At 51.1% G+C, this 18,579-nt stretch overlaps 1 protein-coding gene across 1 annotated transcript in view; it reads right to left on the minus strand.

Annotated features, from left to right (window-relative positions):
* Nucleotides 1-864: 864 nt before the first annotated feature.
* Nucleotides 865-18,579, minus strand: part of CASQ2 (calsequestrin 2) — a 49,211-nt gene continuing 31,496 nt past the window's right edge. Inside the window, exons 8-11 of the mRNA XM_039841292.1 lie at nt 15,449-15,503; nt 5,775-5,875; nt 3,835-3,909; nt 865-2,244 (exon numbers count right to left, since the gene is read on the minus strand). Coding sequence (XP_039697226.1) covers nt 2,023-2,244; nt 3,835-3,909; nt 5,775-5,875; nt 15,449-15,503 — 453 coding nt within the window. The 3' untranslated portion in view covers nt 865-2,022. The remainder of the gene's footprint in view (nt 2,245-3,834; nt 3,910-5,774; nt 5,876-15,448; nt 15,504-18,579) is intronic.

Raw genomic sequence — 18,579 nt, forward strand, 5'->3', positions numbered from 1 at the left:
AGCTATTTGAAAGATTAGCTTCAAAGATTGCTTTGAAGATTTATGTCCCCAAGAGGTTGTTTGAGGTGTGGTTGAGCCTGGCTGGATGGCAACGCAGCTCAGCCGGGGGAAATGCCTCCCCCACATCTTGACGAGAGAGAGAAGAATAAGGAGGTCCTATAGGCATTGCTATCCAGCAGTGCTAAGGAGTTATAGGCATTCTGGTTAATCACTTATTCACCCATCAGTTGGATAAATGCGCATCCACTTTGTGCTGAGCAAAATGCTAGGTACTGGGGATACAAGGATCAATGCCTTGCCTCGAGGAAAGGAGCCTACAATTTAGTGAAAAAACAGACATGCAAATGTGCGTTGCCATTTAAATAAGTGCCATGATTTGGGGTATGAACAAAATGCCGTGGGAGCAGAGGGGAAGACCCCACCCACCCCCCACTTCCTACCACTTAGGCAGTTGGATAGATAGTGATCTCACTCATCCAGACTGGGACTCCACAAGGAGCAGCAGTTCTGGGGAAGGACCTAGGCTGGGTTTTTGTTACATTGTTTGAAGTGCTTGTGCAACATCTTCTAAACCAAGAAGTCTTAAAGCAGTTGAATGAATGGGTCTAAAACCCGCTTTTAGGAGAGATGTCAAGGTCAGGGACCCACATGTGGAGGTCACTAGAACATAAGTAGTAGCCGATGGGCCTGGACGATAGCACCTTAGAAAAGTGTTAGCGTTGAGAGATACTGTGAAACACTGGTATTTAAAGGGCGAGCAGAGGAAAGGGGGCCAGAAAAGACAACAGAGAAGGAATAGAGAGGAACAGGAGCCAAGAGAAAAGGAGCAGGATCAGAAAATCAAGAGGGATTTTCGAGACAGTCTCCATTTTTTCAAAATATGACTTTAATGACAGAGTTAGTTTACTACTATTCCATACAAGGATTGCCTCATTTTCAAAGAATCTGCAGTGTCTTACAAGCATTTAAAGATTGAGAAAATAAATTAGAACCTTGTAATGCACGCTTAACGCTAAATCTATAGAGCACAGGATAACTTTTAGATGGTTCAGAAGGCACTTGGGGATTTTTTTTTAGTTCCTCAGGGCATCATTATGAACTCTAATTACTGTTGTCCTGGTCGGCTATGGGGGGGCTGATAAACGGAGAGGTAACTGACCTCTGGATAAACCAACCTTTACTCCAAATGAGAAGTCTCACTAGCAGCGACAGAGAAGGGGTGTTCAGACCCCAGCTCAGGCTAGGAAACCAGCCAATGCAATCAGGGATATGAACCCATCAGAGAAAACGAAAAACCTTTAGTCCTTTCAGTTCCTCCCACCCCCATGTGGATATGTGAGACTTGTGACCTACAGGGCAAGTTCAGAGAGCAAATCGACCTCCCACCTCGGTATCCTAGCACGGTAGAGACGATGATGACATCCACACACAGGCGCGTCAAGTCCTCTCGGTAGACACCCAAAAGCCTGGATCTGAGGTCATAATGGTCTGACCTACACTTAAGATAATGAGTTTAATGGAGCCAAGACGAGCTGACATACACCTGTTTCCAAGGCTGAGCCTTCTCTGGACGGGGCAGGGGGATGGGAAGGCGGTTGGTGGTCGTGTCCTAGCTGACATCCGGGGCTAAGGAGATTAACTGACGTCCTCTCTGGGCTTTGATAACAAAGTCGCTCCATGCTCACCAAGACGACAAACTTGAGCAGAGATGTTAGAGGGTCATTTTCCCCAGATTCTGGCACTGCCGTGACCGCAGCCGGTCAGAGAATGAGGGCTTCTCCATGACAATCAAGACAGTCAACATGGGAATAATCCCCCACTTGTCCTTGCCAGGTGGGGTGACGGGGTTTAGCAAGGCGTTTGCTGAATTGCGCAGCTCCCGATGACACAGGAACAGGAAGAGAGACGCTGGCAAAGGGGGAGGAGCTGGCCGGGCGAGGGCCAGGGCCGCCCGCGGCTACCGTGTGCTGTCTGTGTGGATGCGGGCAGCTGAGATCTTCACCAGAATCACGTGGAGTCGGGCTATTCATCATCGTCGTCGTCACTGTCGTCGTCATCCTCCTCATCGGAGTCGTCGTCGTCATCGTCATCATCACCGTCATCGTCATCTTCGTCATCTTCATCCTCATTGTCATCGTCCTCGGTGTTTATCTTTCCGGAAAGCACATCCTCAATCCATTCTTCCAGCTCCTCCACTGTGGGCAGGTCATCGTCACTCAGAATCTCCATCCAGACACTGTCGGCCTGCGGACGAGGGGCAGGATGCGTGGGTGAGCGCAGGTACGAGGCGCGAGCCAGCCCAGGGGGCTGAGCAGCTGTGCTGATGGGCCCCAGGTCACTCACACTTATCGGATGTGTGCACAGCATTAAATGGAAATGCCGGGTTGCAGAATTACATGTGCAGTGTCCCGTTTGTGTAGCATGAAAGGAAAGATGTACTCCATGGGATGGATATGTGTGTACGTGTATACTCTGTGCAAAGGGTTTCGGGAAGAAGGGGAGTAGGTGAGGAGGCAGGGCTGTGGGGGGTGGGTAGGGGAGTGGGCCAGGCCCAGCACGGAGACTGGCGGCTGCTCCAACCCCACCAGAGATGCCACCTCCCCGCCCACCCACCCACCCACCCCTAATTTTTGCCTTGCCTCTCCATCCTGGAGAATCCCTCTGAGTCACCAGAACTGCTTTGATAGAGCCCACTCCCTACCCTAACCTGCCCCTCTCCCTGCCCCCCACCTTAGCTTAATACTGTGGGGACATGCAGGGCGGGGGGGACTGGGAGGCAGCCCAGGAGTGGGGCGGTCCCTAGAGACATCGAAAGCAGGCCTTATCGTAAATTGTTGTTGTATTTCTACTGCCCCCTCCTCGAGTACATCAGCATATGTGCAAGATACCTGTACCATAGCAACGAATACATATACAGTCACCAATGGTTCCCTCGGGAAATGGGACTAAGGATGGGGTCGGGGCAGTGGAAAGTGCTTCCATTTTTCTCCTAATATCCATCCTACTGTTGTTTCAAAATACTGTAACTCGATCACATTTTTTAAATTATTATTCATGTCGTTATTAATTTAAAAAGCAGTTTACAAAATACATAAATATGGAATACCCCAGGTGACTGAACATACACCAACAGGGTAGAAGGGCATGTAACTGGCCCCCAGTCACCAGAGTTGCCACCACGACTGACTGTGGCTCTGCCGGGTGCTCTGGGACCGTCCCTTCTGTCCATGTTTTGCCTGGTTGTATCCGTCCCCACTTCTGTGTCGTTACGGTGGGCTCACATCGGATTTCTGGACTGACGTCTAAAATTCCGCATGCTCGGCAAGTCCTCCTCACTAGCCTTCCCCACCCTCAGTTTGGTGGCATGTGAATGGTGAGAAGTCCCCTCCTCCCGCGTGGTCTGCTTCCTGCCCTCGGCAGGCCCGGTCTCTGGCCTCCAGTCCCAGCGGCCAGGTGGTCGCCCACATGGGCCATGGCCGCCCCATCGCCCACCACACAGTGCCAGCTCCAGGTGTAGGCTAAGAGACCTTGTTTAGGGGCATTGGGAGAAAATACGGGATGGTTTACTTGGGTGGAAATTTCCAAATAGATAGTTGAACCAGGTCAGGCTGGCCCCATAAGCAAGGGAAAGTGCCCATGTGAGACAACTGTGGACCCATAGGCTGGGGCCGGCTCAGAGACCATCCTGGCAAGTTTTCTGCTTGGGCAGGGCCAAGGGTCCTGCTCGTTTTATGAGGGCCTGGGCTCCTACACATGACCTCACAGTCTGGGCTGCATGGCAGCAAATGGGGCAGGCTCTGGGTGCCTGAGCAAGCTTTCGTGGGGCATACTCACATCTGTCACATTCACCACCCCAATCTGCGGCTTGAATAGGTCAATCTTGAAAGTCTTTTCCCAATAGGCGACAAGCTGTGGCAACAAAAAATAAAATTAGACAGTGGGCAGAGGGCAGTCCATGTTAAAACCACTCTTTGTGGCTGGACCCACCTGCCATCCCATACTGTAAACAGATCACCATCAGTTCAAGGTCTCAAAACAGCTGTGGGCACTTAGGAAATTGAAGAGTTGGTCCCAGCCCTCAAGCCCTCCAAATAAGCACACACAAAAAGGATGTCATGACACGAACTATGAAAACATGTAATATAAAAGCTTCCACAGCTGTAAGGAAGACCATTACGGACATGGTCCAAAGTCGATTCCCAAATGACATGGGGCTTTTTTATAGTTTATGGGTGGTAGAGGAGACATTTCCCTCCACCTTTCTTTCGATGTCCTATTTAAAAACCCCTTACCTGGTGCCACTTTGCGACATGAGCGGGCTGCTCGGGGAGTGACGTGCCATAGGCCGGCATACAAGTGAAAGGAGTTTCTTCATTGGCTAGGTTTGGGTCCCACATGGACTCATCCTGGCCGGAGAAGCACTAAAGGAGTCAGAGGCCACGGGGCTAAGGAAATGGAGGTGGGCAGGGGGAGGAAGTCTCCCCAGCAAATACTGGCCCATGGGGACTGGGGATAGTCAGGACCCAGAAATTAGACTGGTCCGCAGTCTTCTCTTTTGCAAAAGGCACGTGGCACTGCAGGTCAGGAGAACTGCAGACCATCTGGAAGCTCGCATAACAAAACAGTCCAGATAAACTAGAAATATAACCAGGCGGAGACTAACTAAACAAAGCTATAGTATATAGGGTCTTACAAAGCCATGACCTTATTATGTTACCCAGAATTATGACATTGACCTCAGGTGTCATGGAAGTCAACCTTTGACTCACTCATCTTTGTATGTAGGATTGGGTTTCAGGACCCTTGCAATCACTAAAATTTTACCCTCAATTTTGCAACAAATGATTCCTGGAAGAAAGATAGAGTTCTCATTTATAACCTAATGATAGACTTGCAGCAGTTACCAGGAGTTAGCTCAACCTGAAGTCTCTTGACTAATAGACAAAGCATCACACAGACCCGGGCTGGACTGTCACGTCAACCACTTACAGTTTTAGCCTCTCCAGCTGTCATTCTTTTCACCTGGAACACCGGGATTCTAACAGTCCCTACTTTCTCAGGGTCGTTGAGAGGATTAGACGAGGTGACACATGGAAAGAACTTATAGTTCCAGGCACAGAGTATATTAGCTACATGTATTATCATTATCACAAAGTTCGTGTATTGTACAAATTCTTTTTATTCACTTTAAAACTAAGCATAATCAAGGCCTTTTGGCCATTGGTCGTTGACACTAGCTAGAGTTTGGACTTGAAACTCTTACACATTCCAGTCCAGTGCCAGACGTTCTGCTAGGATGTGGGAGAACACACGAAGAAGACAGGTGGGGGTCTCTGGCCTCTAAAAGGTTGCTCCTTCTCGCCATGATGTTCTTAACTCAATGCAAAATGTTCACGTCTGATTTTCATTGCTTAGTAACTCAGGCTGCCTCAGAACGATGGTCCCCACCCAGAAAATGAAAGGGGTCGTAGCAAGGGGTAGCAGTGGAATGAGGCACAGCTCTGGAGCTGCTGGCAGAAGAATTTCACCCAGCTCACTTGCGTGGGCCCTGGAAAGAGACTTCTGGTCTCCAGGGAGCGAAAACAATGGAGTCAATCCACGTCAGGGTCAGCACCAAGCCCCAAGTTCAATGTTGCCCGAGTGGTCAAGATCGCCTACCCTAGATGGGGGTGGCCACTGGGTTCCTGCAAATGCCCCTCCCATTTCACAGCCTCTTTCATGCAACAGGGTCTCACACTAAACACAAACGCGAGCCCGCGAAGGTGGCCACTCACCAGAGGAAAGTCGTCCGGGTCGATCCACACGATGCTCAGGTCGGGGTTGTCTGTGTTGTCCCGAGCCACCTGCTTCAGGATCTCCAGGAACTCATAGCCATCTGAAGCAGGGTTGAAGAAGGCCAAGTTACCCCTGAGCGAACATGGCTTCTAGCATGGAGAGCAAAGAGTGTGGTTTTTCCACGAGGATTTCCTAAGCCATTCGCTGCGTACCCTCAATTATAGGATTATTCCATAATATGAGTCAGATGAGAACTCCAGCCACAAAGCAGCTTATTCAAAGGAAACAATAAAATTTTTGAATAAAGAAATTAGAAGTTCACAGGGAAGTGGCTGCTTCGTAACTGGGAGCCGAGCTCCATTTGCTAATCTGCATGTGAAAATCGACCAGCCTTGAGCCGGGAACTTCAGTGCCACAACCAGGGAACTCCTGCCCGGTCCTCAGTGCTCTGTGCCCGCTCTTGAAACCCATCATTTGCTATCCCTCAGTGTTCCTATAACATTTGTTCCAGGGACCAAGGACATTTAGCCTGGACCCTTAATTTTCTGCAACCTGGAATTCCTAAAACCTTCATACTAAAGTGAGTTTCTGATTTATAGCTGGTTTCCTAGTTTTGAGATAGTAAATGGAGTTTCCCTCTCTCCTTGGCTGTTTCCTGGTGTGCTCTGCCCTCCCCCTATTCAGTCTGCAGTGTTCATTGACCCCAGGGGAGGGATGACTCATAAGAAAAGCAGAGACAAGCCTTACGAGCCTCAAGAATACAATTTTCTTTTTTAGTTTTAAAAGCTTAAATCTTGAAGGACTGGGAACATAAAACGTGTGCCGTAAACAAACATTTTGGAAGAATGTTTAGTACAAGAAAGCATACTCGAAACGCTCAGCCACCTCGCCCCACTCCCAGCTGGGAAGAGAGTAGATTCTGGAAAGTCCCTGAGAATAAGGGGTGTGTGTGTGTGTGTGTGTGTGTGTGTGTGCGCGTGCGCGCGTGAATGCAGGCCAATGCGTGCATATGTGTCCACATACAGTAATGCCATCGTTTCAGGAATCCTTGAGTGTAGGGGACCCATGCTTTATTTTAGAATGAAACACAGGAAAACAGAAAGGCCACAGAATCTCAGGGGCACTGGGGTCCGGGGTAGAAAAGTCTGTCAGGAGGCTCCGTCGAGTTGTCTGTGGTTCTGAGGAATATGGGTGAAGCTGAGACAGGTGCAGATCCAGCCGCTGGGATGGAGGGGACCACTGGGTGACCTTCTTGGAACAAAACTAGAGGCCAGAATGCATGACAGACTTCTCTGCAGATGCCACTGTGCATAGGGGATGATGATGGTGACGCTGACCAGACGTACACTTCACCCCTCTATGCCTGGGAACCAGCAAGACACTGGCCCCCTAGGGATGGTGGATGGGGACGAGGGGACCACCAATTGTCAGACCCGGTTTCCACTATCTGGTGGTAAAACTGAGGTTCAGCTCTAGACAATAAAGTTATATTTCTCACACACCTGAATTTGCGGCCTGAAATGTGCACCATGTATACAAGCCACTCACCAACTGCTTACGACTTCAGTCTGGCAACTGTCCTTTCTTTGTAAAGGTTTTCTTTTGTGGGGCATCCCAGCCACTTTGAGCCCCTCTCCCTGGCCTCTGTGTAACAAGCCTCTCCTCTCCCAGGCGCTGTAGCCTTTGTTTGGCTACTTGGTAAACTTTCTCTGCACTTTCTCATTTTCTGATATATTCCGGGCCAAATGCATACTGTTCTCAGCAGCTCTCCTTTGAGCGGGTGTAGTCACTTTCCATGCTGTTAACTCTTAAGATTCAGACTGGACCCCTTCAGGCCTTGCTACCTGACAAGCAGAGCTACTGCTAGCGGCGAAGAGGGTCTTCATGGCCTGCAGCCTCTTCCTGCAGAGATGAGGGTGGCCTGGGTGATCTTTCCATCTGTGACAGATCCTGAGATCGATAGGGCCATGTGCTTTAGAGATCATTATCTATCATCGTGGGGGTCGGGGTGGAGGTGGGGTTGGGGTGAAGGTGGGGTCAGGCTCTTCCTCCTGCTCCCTGCAGGTGTGGCAGAGAAGGTCAAACCCTCCAGAGTGCCACTGGCTGCTGCCTCCTGGACACTATGGATCCTGCTCCTCTGGGCAGGCTGCTGTGTCACAGGACAGGGAACATGGTGCCACCTGGGTTATCTGTGGATTTCTGTATCAGAATACACAGACCACGAGGAGGAGTTCCTCCAAAACATCTTCAGCGACTCATTTTAACAGCTGAGAAAAATAGCATTGTAATAAAGTACTCTGCCAGTTCTCTGCAAGGTGAGAATCAAATGTGAAAGTGACCTTGACACATCAGAAATTTATTAAGAGCCATGCCTGAACAAGGCCAATCCCGTCTGATCTCGGAAGCTAAGCAGGGTCGGGCCTGGTTAGTACTTGGATGGGAGACCACCTAAGACCAGGTGCCGTAGGCGTAAAAAAAAATTAAAGTAATAAAAATTCATAAAGAGGATGAAATCCAACAACAGAGACTCCAATTCAGGTAAAAAGTATACTTGAGGTACAAAACACTACACGAAGGGAAGGAAGAGCTAGTCGACACAGGTATTGTAGAGGACGAGACTGTGACCACGGCGAAAGCTGAACACACGACACGGTGCTGTGGCTTCTCTGATGGGAAAAGCCCACAATGGCGGGATCGACAGGGAGGAGCGAGCCTACGGGAGGCCGTTCTGTTCTACATCCTAAGAGCACATTGGGGGATAAAAAGAAAAAGATTATAGGAATAAAAACGAGGTTCTGCAAGAAAAAGCAAATGGGTCGGAGTTTTTACATAAATAAGAGAATTCAGAATCGCGGCTTATTGCCTATTTTTAAGAATACGAAAGGGTTTGGGGTCTACAGAGGAGCGAGGAAAGCTCAGAAAACATGCACGGAATAAATTAATAAATGAGACCGACGTTAAAGTCAGAGGAGTTTCATCCGGAACGCAGGGCAGGTGTTTGACTTTCGGGATGAAAAGTTCTAGAGCGATGGTGCCTCTGCCTCCCTGGAGGTCTTCAAGGACAGAACGGAGCCTGCTCCCCGGGAGGCAGCCCAGCATGACGCTCCACACACGGACACTTGGGGCAAACGACCTTGCTCAGGGTCCCGGTTCTGCCGTTTAGAGTGTCACTTGGTTCTTCATCCATAAAATGGGGGTGATGATAATAATAGGACCAATTTCATAGGGCGGTTGCGAGTCAAATGAGTCAGTGTCTAAGGCGCTGAGGCAGGGCCCGGCACGCAACACGCTTTCGTCGTTATTCTTCTTAAATGATCTGGAATTATTCTACCCGAATAAGAGGGAGCTGGCCATTTATCTGTTCATTCAACGCAAATGCATCAAGTGCAAGGATCTGGGAACAAGGGGTGGGTTGGATACAGTCTTGGCCCAGGTGACAGAGAAGACAGGCTCACAGGAAGTTAGACCAGGAGATAGTATGACATGGGACAGTTCCTTCTGGCCCCTGTTGAACCTGTGACTGAAGGCTTCAGGGGTGGCCGTGCCAGCTGGTGTGACTATGAGACTTTTGCCTCGGTATGTAGTTTAGAGCAAAGTTGAATTCCTACGTTTCAAAGTCCTTAAGCCACCAATCTATTATGTTATCAATATTTATTGAGCACTTCCTGGGTGCTGAGTTCTTTTGCATTCAGTCTTCACATCTGGTCCTGCTGGAGGTTAGCAAGGTTTTATTGTCTCCACGTGAAAGAGGGTGGAGTCGAGACGGCAAGGAGAGCCCGTGACTTGCCCGGCATCAGGTGCCAGCGCGGGGCAGAGCTTTGCTTCTAACGCAGGTCTTTGGTCTGCTCGTCCAGAGCCGTTTCCACAATGCCTGCTCCCGCTGAGGTCTGGGCTCCCCTCCCGAAGGCACTGCCGTCTTCCTTCCTCAAGCCGTGCTGAGGTCCTGCAGCAGCGTGCAAAAGCGTCAGCGTGAGGGAAGCCAGGGCTGGGGCCTGAGGAGGCAGCCGGGGTGCAGCACGGGGCCGGTGGGGGCCTCTGCCTTCCGCCGAGGCAGTCGGACTGTCCCTTCCCGTCCTTCTATCCTGAGGCTGAGCCACATCGTCCCCACAGCCACAGTCTGCTTGGTTGGTCTGCTCAGCGATGTCCCTGAGTGCGCCTGGAGTCTCAGAGATCGACCTAAATAAGAAGGAGGAGCCTGGCTCTGTGACAGCTGTGACTCCTTCCCCGTCACACGGGTTGGGACCCCGAGATCCCGTGACCCCGGGCCTAGGGCTCCTGCTAGCCAGGGTTCCCACGGCAAGCGAGGAGCTCGGGGATCACATCTTGTGGGAAGGGAGCCGGCGATTCTGCCCTCCCCCTTCCCGGGCGGCAAGGGGCCAGCGGGAGTGAGGCTGCACGGAGCCCCGGGGACCAGTTCCAGGCCAGCCGCGGCCATGTCAGGATCCAGGGCTCTATTTGGCAGAGACCAAGCAATGGCCCAGGGGTGACAGGCGCACAGCGCACTGCCCACCCTGCCCTTGCTCCGTCCTCAGGGAGCTGGTGATGCTCAGCGTAAAGCCACGTGGAGTTATGGAGCTCAGGATCCTGCTCCTGGAGACAGGTCAAGGCTTGTGGAGCCAGGCTGTGCGGCCAGTCCTGCTGTTGCTCAAGCAGCAGGTGACACAGATAAGTAGGGTGGGGTGGGGTGGGGCGGGGCGCAGACATCACCCCGTCTGGACGCTGCGTCTGGAGGGGGCACCCGTCTGGGGTTTGAAGACCCCGAACAGGCACGGGTCTCTTAACCCGTCTAGGACTTTTGTTTCCGCATCTGAAATGCAGAGAACACCTGCTTCCTGATCTCGGTGGCTCCTTGGTCACACTGCTGTCATGGGAGACACCTGCAGAAAGCAAAGGTCTCCTCTGCCTCCTTTCCCTCCCCTGTCTCACCGACCTTTCACTCATTTTAACGTTTTTCACTGCGTTCATCCTTCATTGATGGGACGAACTCATTCTGCCATTGGGCAGGTAGGATCTCAGTGCCTATAATGTGTCAGGTCGAAGGCCAGGTGACTGTCCTCTGGTCCCCTCTCAGAGGGATCTAGTTGGTCCTCAGGCCAGAGCCTACTGAGTGTGGGATTCTCAAAAGGCAGCATCTGAACCTAGGCTCTTGAGGACCCTCGGGAGGACGGTCAAGGTCGGGACGTCCCCTGACATGGCAGAGTCACCCAGTCACCTGTTAAAACAGGGGACGTTATGTGGGACCCAAGGTCCCGAGATGGCACTTGAGACGTCTGAACACCCTGCCACTCCCTTCCACAGTCCGTCCGTCTTCCTTCTCCTGGCCCTCGGGCCCCAGAATTGGTGAAAAAGTCCATCATCGGGGTTTTGGGATGGAAAGAAGCATAAGACAGGTGGTTACGCAGCCCGCGCTTGGGGCTGGCCTGCCCCGTTTGAATCCCAGTTCACCGCTTATTAGCCATGTGGCCTCGGGGTGTTCCCTGACTTCTCCAGACCTTTGTTCCCTGTCTGTGCATAGGGTTGCTGCGAGGTTGAACTATGCCGATGCTTGTTAAGCCCTCAGAACAGCATTTAGCACTTAGCAGGAACTAAGTGTTAAGTCTGATAGATCACCTGTAGGTTTGGAAGCTCAAATAAGCAGTTAGCATTCCTACTTGAAGCCATGGGTCTCAAAACCACTTGCCAAGTACCCAAGGCAGTCGACGCTCGGTTGCAACAGGGCTTGGAGACGCACCTTCCAGGGCCTGTCACGGGCCGAGTCCCACACGTGCGGACGGCAGTCTGTCCTTGCATTTCTAGCCTGTTAGTGCGAATGTTCCCAGCCCCCTTGGAGCATATCCATCCAGCACGCGCTCATGTAGAAACGCCACTTGGCGAACCTTTCGTCAAGTGTTATAAAGAAGATGTCAGCTCGATGCGGACACATCCCCATGTCGGCAGGGGAGAGACGTTCCTTTTCAAACCTGTCAAATAGCTTAGGTGGCATTCTGAGCGCAGGAGCCCCCAGGAGGCTCTGGAGAAGGGAGACGGGAGGCACGCAGGGCGCAGGGTCAGAGCAGAGAGCTGGAACGTCCTTCCCAGCCAGGGGCCCCTCGGGCGGGTGGCGGATGAGAGCCTGCGGCAGGAAAGCCCCAGCGATTAGCTCCAAGGCCCGCAGAGGAGACACCGTGGGCAGTCTTTGCACACACGCTTGGCTGGGGATGTCGGGACACCAGGAGAAGGGTCCTTGGGGGACCCAGGTCACTCGGATGCCCTTTGCTGCTGCTGCTGCTGGGTGAGCGTCGATTCCAAGGCTGGGAACATCAGTGGGCAGCGGGGAGGACGTTCGACCTTCATTAACTGGGCGCTCAGGCTTCCAGGTGGCTCCGCTCTCTTCCCACTCCCTCATCCTTTCTCTGGCTCGCTCCGCTCCTCCCCTCCCCCTCCCCCACCCTCACTCTGTGGCAGCCGCCTTACATGTGCTCAGAGCCTGCAGCTGGCGGGGGCGGCCTGGGGGGGGTAGTGTGGTCTGCTGGACGGTGCCCAGGGGAGCCATCAAGAAGTGGAAGCTCTTGTGTCCTGTCTCCTGTGCCTCTAACCGTGGGATCTCGAGAGGGCAACTAAACTCATCTGGGCCTTTCAAATGTGAGGGGGGAGGGGTGGTGAAGGACAGCAGAGAGGAAGGAGGGCAGGCCGGATGTCACAATGTCGTGACTCTGAGGGCTGACAAGTCCGCAGCAGTGCCTTGCAGTTAAGGGCGGGGCTGGGAAGCCAGACAGCCCCCCACCCCCCTGCCCCTGCCTAATTCCAGCTCCACTGCTTCCCAGCAAGTCGACCTCTCTGGCCTCAGTTTCCTTGGTTGTAAAACGGAAATAAAACTAGCACGTGAGGTTGTCGTTACATAAGCACCAGATGAGTGATCATCATCATCATCATCATCATCTTCATCTTCATCATAGTCATGATGAATTCAGACAGCGAGTGATTTGGACAAGTTATTTACCCTCGAAGACTCACGTTTCTCATCCGGGATGGTAGTAGTCATGCATACGTCACAGGGTGGCTTCAGGGGCCAAAGGACATCGTCTCCGTGAAGCTCATGGCACACTTCCTCAGACGGCTGGCTCTTTACACACATCTATTCTCCTAGATGCGTGACCTTCTTTCTTTGGTGAGGGGGGCAGGGCTTTGTTTGGGGCTTTAGGCCATGTGTCGCTTGTTAGCCAGAGCAAAGGTATAGGAGGTCGGACCCACTGTCTGGGCAGGAATGAAATTCCTAGTCTGGCAGCCAGGCCCCTCTGCCCCAGGTCACACATCAGCGACCTGTGGGTAATGACTGACTAGCCAGAGCCAGGCACTTTCTCAGAACAGCCTCTCTCTTTCTCAGCCCTGAGCAGGCCAGGCCCGCCCTCGCTGCACAAAGATGCTTCCACCCCCACCGCTTCCAGCTCCTCAGGAGCAAGCCCCAGCTCGGGCTCCTGCAGGAAAGACAGAGCTTCGGGCCTAGGGATATTTGTGTAGGGAGGAGGTGGAAGGCGTTTCAGGAGCTTGATTCATTACAGCAGCAATCTCGGTCAAACAGGTTCCTGCAACTTCTCCAGGCCTCTTTGTTCCATTGTTCTGAGAGCCAGACAGGCCTCCCCACACTCCTGGGGAGGGGCAGGTGGGGGGCTGGAGGAAGGTCCCCTGGAGTCTGGCCAGCGGGCTGCTGCTGATGGCAATGTCCTCTCTGTTCACACAGCACCAGGGATCCGATTCCCTTTGATTACAGCTTGTAAACCTGGGGCAACTGGCTTCCTTTGCCATTTTCTCCTCCAGGGGCAGAGGGGTGGCCAGAATCCGTGGGAAGAAACTGGAACCACGCTGGCCATTTTTTCCGGACAAGGACTAGCTAACTCTCTTTGAAGAGTTTTTCTAACTCTGCAAGTCATTGATGGGCAAACTGGGACAGCAACGGACATTCAAAAATATATAACAAAAAAAGGTGGGGAGGTTCTCAGATCCTTTGGAGCATAAATTAGGTTGTGAGACAACGGAGCATTATTCGGCCCCAAAAAGGAAGGAAGTACGGATACAGGCCCCCAAAAGGACGAACCCTGGAAGCATGGCCCTAAGTGAAAGATGCCGGGCGCCAGAGGCCACACGTTGCACGGTCCCCTTTACACGAAACGTTCAGAATTGTCAAATCCACAGAGACAGATTCGCGGTTGCCGGGGGTGGGGAAAAGGGATGCGAGCAGCTGCTGTCGGGTGTGGAATCTCCTTCCGAGGTGATGGGAGTGTCCTAGAATTAGTGGTGATGCTCGCACAACTTTGTGAATATACTAGAAACCGCAGAATTGCCTACTTTAAAAAGGTGAATATATTATGTGGATTTAAAAATTTTTTTTTAATCGTTTGATAAAATAGTCGGGGTTTAGTCTATAAGAAACTAGGGTGGCTGATAATATGTTACCAAAAAAAAGAAAAAACAAAGCTGGTCTGACAGTGAAGAGTGGGGGCTCAGTCTCGGTCAGGCACCTGCCTATCTAATCATCTACCTGACGGGTACTTATTGGGCGCCTACTGTGTGTCGAGGTATGTGCAAGAACCAGATCTGTACTGATGAACAAGACAAGGTCCCTCCTTCGGGACCTCCCACTAAGCCGCTGTGCCCTCTTGGGCGGTTTAACTTCTCCAGCCTCTGTTTCTCCATCTGCCCCTGTGAATGTGCAAGAGGCTGAGGTCCAGGCAAACACTACAGAGTCTACAGCACCTGGAGCAGCGGCTCCCAAACCCGACGGTGTCTCAAAACTCACCTCCGAGCTCCGTGAAGTAGTAGGGTCCCCGAAGGTCCCATTTCAGTCAGCCCGAGGGGGTCTTCTGCCCGTCAGGTTTTGGAACCCCTTCCCCAGGCCCCTCATAGCCCGAGGCCTGGCGGCTCAGCCGTGGGCATGAACTTCCCTGATTCTCTGGTTGCGTTCTGAATTGTCCCTAAACGCACCTCAGGATCTCCACTCTCCCTGTCTCCTCAGGGGACCCTTTATCTTGCAGAGCACTGCCCAGGGGACCCAGCATTTTACCATCTGAAAAATCAATTTTCCCTGCACTTCGCTCTCCACTGATGTTAAAAAGAGCAACATCAGGAAAAAGTTGTCCAAGTTCCAAAATGAAACAGAGTCACTCATCCATTTTTACGGTCATTGTGCACTTTAGAAATCGGCGGCTTGTTTGGCTCCGTTCTCATTATTTGGGAGAAAATTTTCCATTAAATTTCCTAAGCACAGACAATATTCGACAGACCAAATTGTTATTTTAAGGAAGGACTGTTGTTTATATAAGCTAGGTCACACAATGGGGGTAAAAACTTTTAATGTGAAGAGACGTTTACACACACACACACACACACACACACACACACACCCCATAAAGCCAGGACTTATACCCTCCCAGTACTCAGGGACTCTTCCCAGTTTGGGCAGCTGGGCAGAATGAGGTTCTGATCTCTCCACAATCTTGTCTCTTAGCTGTGTGCACAAGTGAAGGTGGATTTGGACCCAGCAGGCGACCGCCTGGGGCTGCCCCATGTCTCGTGGTTGCATTGTAGACGGACGGTAAGGGAAGAGAAAGGGTGAGGGCTGACAAAGGGGAGAAGCCAGTTCTTGCTTCAGGTGTCAAAGAACAGATGGGGACAGGGTCAGGGGCGGCGGGGGAGGGACCTGGGTCACTCTTCTCTGCAAAAGCCACTATGTGGATCCCGTTCAAATCATCCTCCTGTGGGAGAAGAGAATCGAAGGTTACACTCCCGGGTGGAGATGCGAAGGAGTCGGGGACGGACTCAGAGTCTGGAATGGAAACGGGAGGTGAGGGGCGGCGGACGGCGGGGGGACACAGGGGCACAGGGGAACTCAGCAGGCACACGTGAAGGGAGGAAGCGCCAACGAGGCCTGGGAGGAAGTCGTGGCGTTTGATAAATGGGTTTGCGAGACGGGAAAACGCCAACTACAGAAAGACATGAGCACTGAATGGGCCTCACTCTCGTGGTCCGGGGGTCCAGGAGAGCGGCAGGGGGAGGCAGAGGAGGAGGAGAGTGAGGCTGGCCCATCAGGAGCTCTGCGGGCACCAAGCGCTCAGCATAGCTCAGTGAATGTGATGGCGGCCTGAGTTTTGAGAATTCGCCACCAGCGAATGTGAATCAGTGATACATCAGATGATGCAAACTTCTGGGTGCTGCTGACAGATCCTGAAACTGTTCCCAAGCAGGGGATAGAGAGGAATCTCTGAGGTACATTAGGACGTGGGTCTGCTTCGTTCACACGAGGGTAGTGTTTCTAAGACAACACTTACTGAAAGCCCATGCGGTCAGTAGGGGGTGCTTTGCTGTCACTTCTAAGTTGTTGCCTTGGGTTCCTTTCTGCACTGGAACCAGAGTTTGCAGAAGCAGGCTAGGCCTCTAACACATGTCTAGGAGTGCGGGAGGCTACAAGAAGAGTCTGGAAATTCGGGACTGGGGAAAATTGAGGATGCGATGTTGAGACGTGGGTTTAGCTACTGCATCGGTGCGGGGCAAAGAATCTAGAGAGCGTGCTTCAAATCTATGTTCTGGACAGAAAGGACCCTGTATATGCCTTGGGTCTCTTTTGCATCGATTTTTCCTGCAGAAGGACGAGCGAGAGCTTGGAGGGACCTGGTTATCAGGAACGGAGGAGACTTGGAGAGGAATCTGTGTGAGGATGAGGCACCAGGGACAAATCTGCGAAAGCTGATTACCACTGATACAGGGAGAGGGATTCACTGGGCCTCCAGAATGTCATATCAGAATCATCCTATGGGGAAGAAAACTCTAGGCATCTCCACCCTCCCATGATTCCCGTTTCCATTTCAATTGATTTTAATGCCGGTGCAAACCTATCTAAATGCTAATTTCCCCCACCCTGTGTTTGGAATGGACAAAACCTCCAAAAATTCTGAGAGAGATTAAATGGAAAATATTATTATTAAAAACAAGAGAGTGGGCACTGCCTTGGTCAGATCTCTGGGGAATTGAATTTTACAGATATATACGCGTGTGTGTGTGTGTGTGTGTGTGTGCAGGTTTATTACACAAACCTGACAGCAGCCAGAAGGGGAGTCTAAGGTTTCGCTGTTTTACATTTGCCATTATCACCAGACAGAATACCCCGATCGGTTCTCATTATGCTGCCCTGTGTCTCTGCCTCCTGCCATCAGTGGAAAGACAGTGGTGTTAACTCCGTGAAGCAGGTGTCCATTCCGTGTGCCCTTCTAGGATGCATTTGGAAATTGGTTTTAGAATTAAGAATCCATATTTGTTTGCTAAGAGACTGCTCATGATGTGGCTGTCACTCCCCAGGCCTCAGATGGTTCCTGGATGGAGAGCTATAACCAAGGGACAGACCTCTGTCCCTGTGGGTCTCGGAGACTCAGCACACAAGCCTGTACTGAACACCCGCAAAGAGGTAATAAATTCAGAGAGCAAGACCCCGGGGGCCAGCCTGTAGGTCAGGGTTACTCGGTGCTTGAAGAGGCAAGCTGATTGTCCACAGGACTGACCGCCCCAGGGGCTTTCTCTGAAGCCCACGGCCTGTACCCAGATCACTCATTTGATCTTCAGATCATATTGTCTCGGAAATTATCCTTTTTACTGGAATGAATCTCCCCTTCTCAACCAGGTGGCAAGCTCTCTGAAGGAAGGGATTATGCTTTAAAATAACAGTGATGAAAAAAATGGTGACGGCCACGTCTACCATTCGCCACTCTTTGTATACGTACTTTGTAAGTCCGTTATTTCTAAATCGCGAACGAAAGTCTTATTCCTGTTTAATGCTTAAAGAACGGAAGTGACTTACATAAAGCCACAGAGCTGGTGTGTAACATAACTGGGATTTGAGCTCATTCTGTCTGGCCCCAAAGCCCATGCTCTTTCTATCTACTGAAGGGGTCTGGAATAAGCCACTGTCACGTAGAAATTATCCTGAACTGAAGGCATTCGGATTCCCGAAATCCTTTATTTGCCTAAAAGCACGGTTGCTCGCTCTTGTTATTTTTCAATCGAATAACACGATCCTTAGAAGGTTAAATTTTCGAAAGGCTGAAATGTTAGGAAAATATGTTTCTACTGTGCTGCGTTGTTCTTTAGCAGTTTGCTCATCCTGATGGTTATTTTCCCTTCAGCGTCTGATGAAACGTTTGCTCTACCTTCAGACATCCAGATAAGTTACACGCCCGTGAAACAGAAAGTGTCAAGTTATTCCATCCCTTTAGACTCTGAATTAAATAATAAATAAATAGACAGGTGAATAAATAAATAAATACTTCCATGTGAATCCCTGTCTCCTCTCCACTCACACCCTCACTGCCCCAACGGTGCCTTGTGGGGACATGGCCCACTGTAGGGAGGCATGCTGGAGAGAGCGTGAGGTTTGGCTGCGGATGGTCTGAACTTAAGTCCCAAGATCTAATGCTTCTCAGTTATGCATCCGTGAGTAATTAACTCAATCGATATGATCATCAGTTTCCTCATGTAAAATGGGACTAAATTAACCCTTGTTCTACATCACTTACTAGAACTGTTGAAAGAGCCAAGGAAAAAGATACGCGAAATACTTTGGAAAATGCTCCGCAGACTTTGCTTGTTATCGTTCAAAGAGTTTTGTATAAAACTGAGGTGGGGTGAGAGGTTGGACCTCCACGACCCTCTTTCTAATACTGCTTGGCCCGCCTGACTTTGATCTAGAGGACAGTCCAACTCAGCACTTTCCGGCAACTCGAGTTGGTATTTATAAAAACAGCTGCCATTCATTAACCAAGCACTGACCACGTTCTGAGCTCT

Source organism: Pteropus medius, unplaced genomic scaffold (assembly GCF_902729225.1).
Source record: "Pteropus medius unplaced genomic scaffold, Ma_sr-lr_union100, whole genome shotgun sequence".
NCBI classification, from domain to species: domain Eukaryota; kingdom Metazoa; phylum Chordata; class Mammalia; order Chiroptera; family Pteropodidae; genus Pteropus; species Pteropus medius.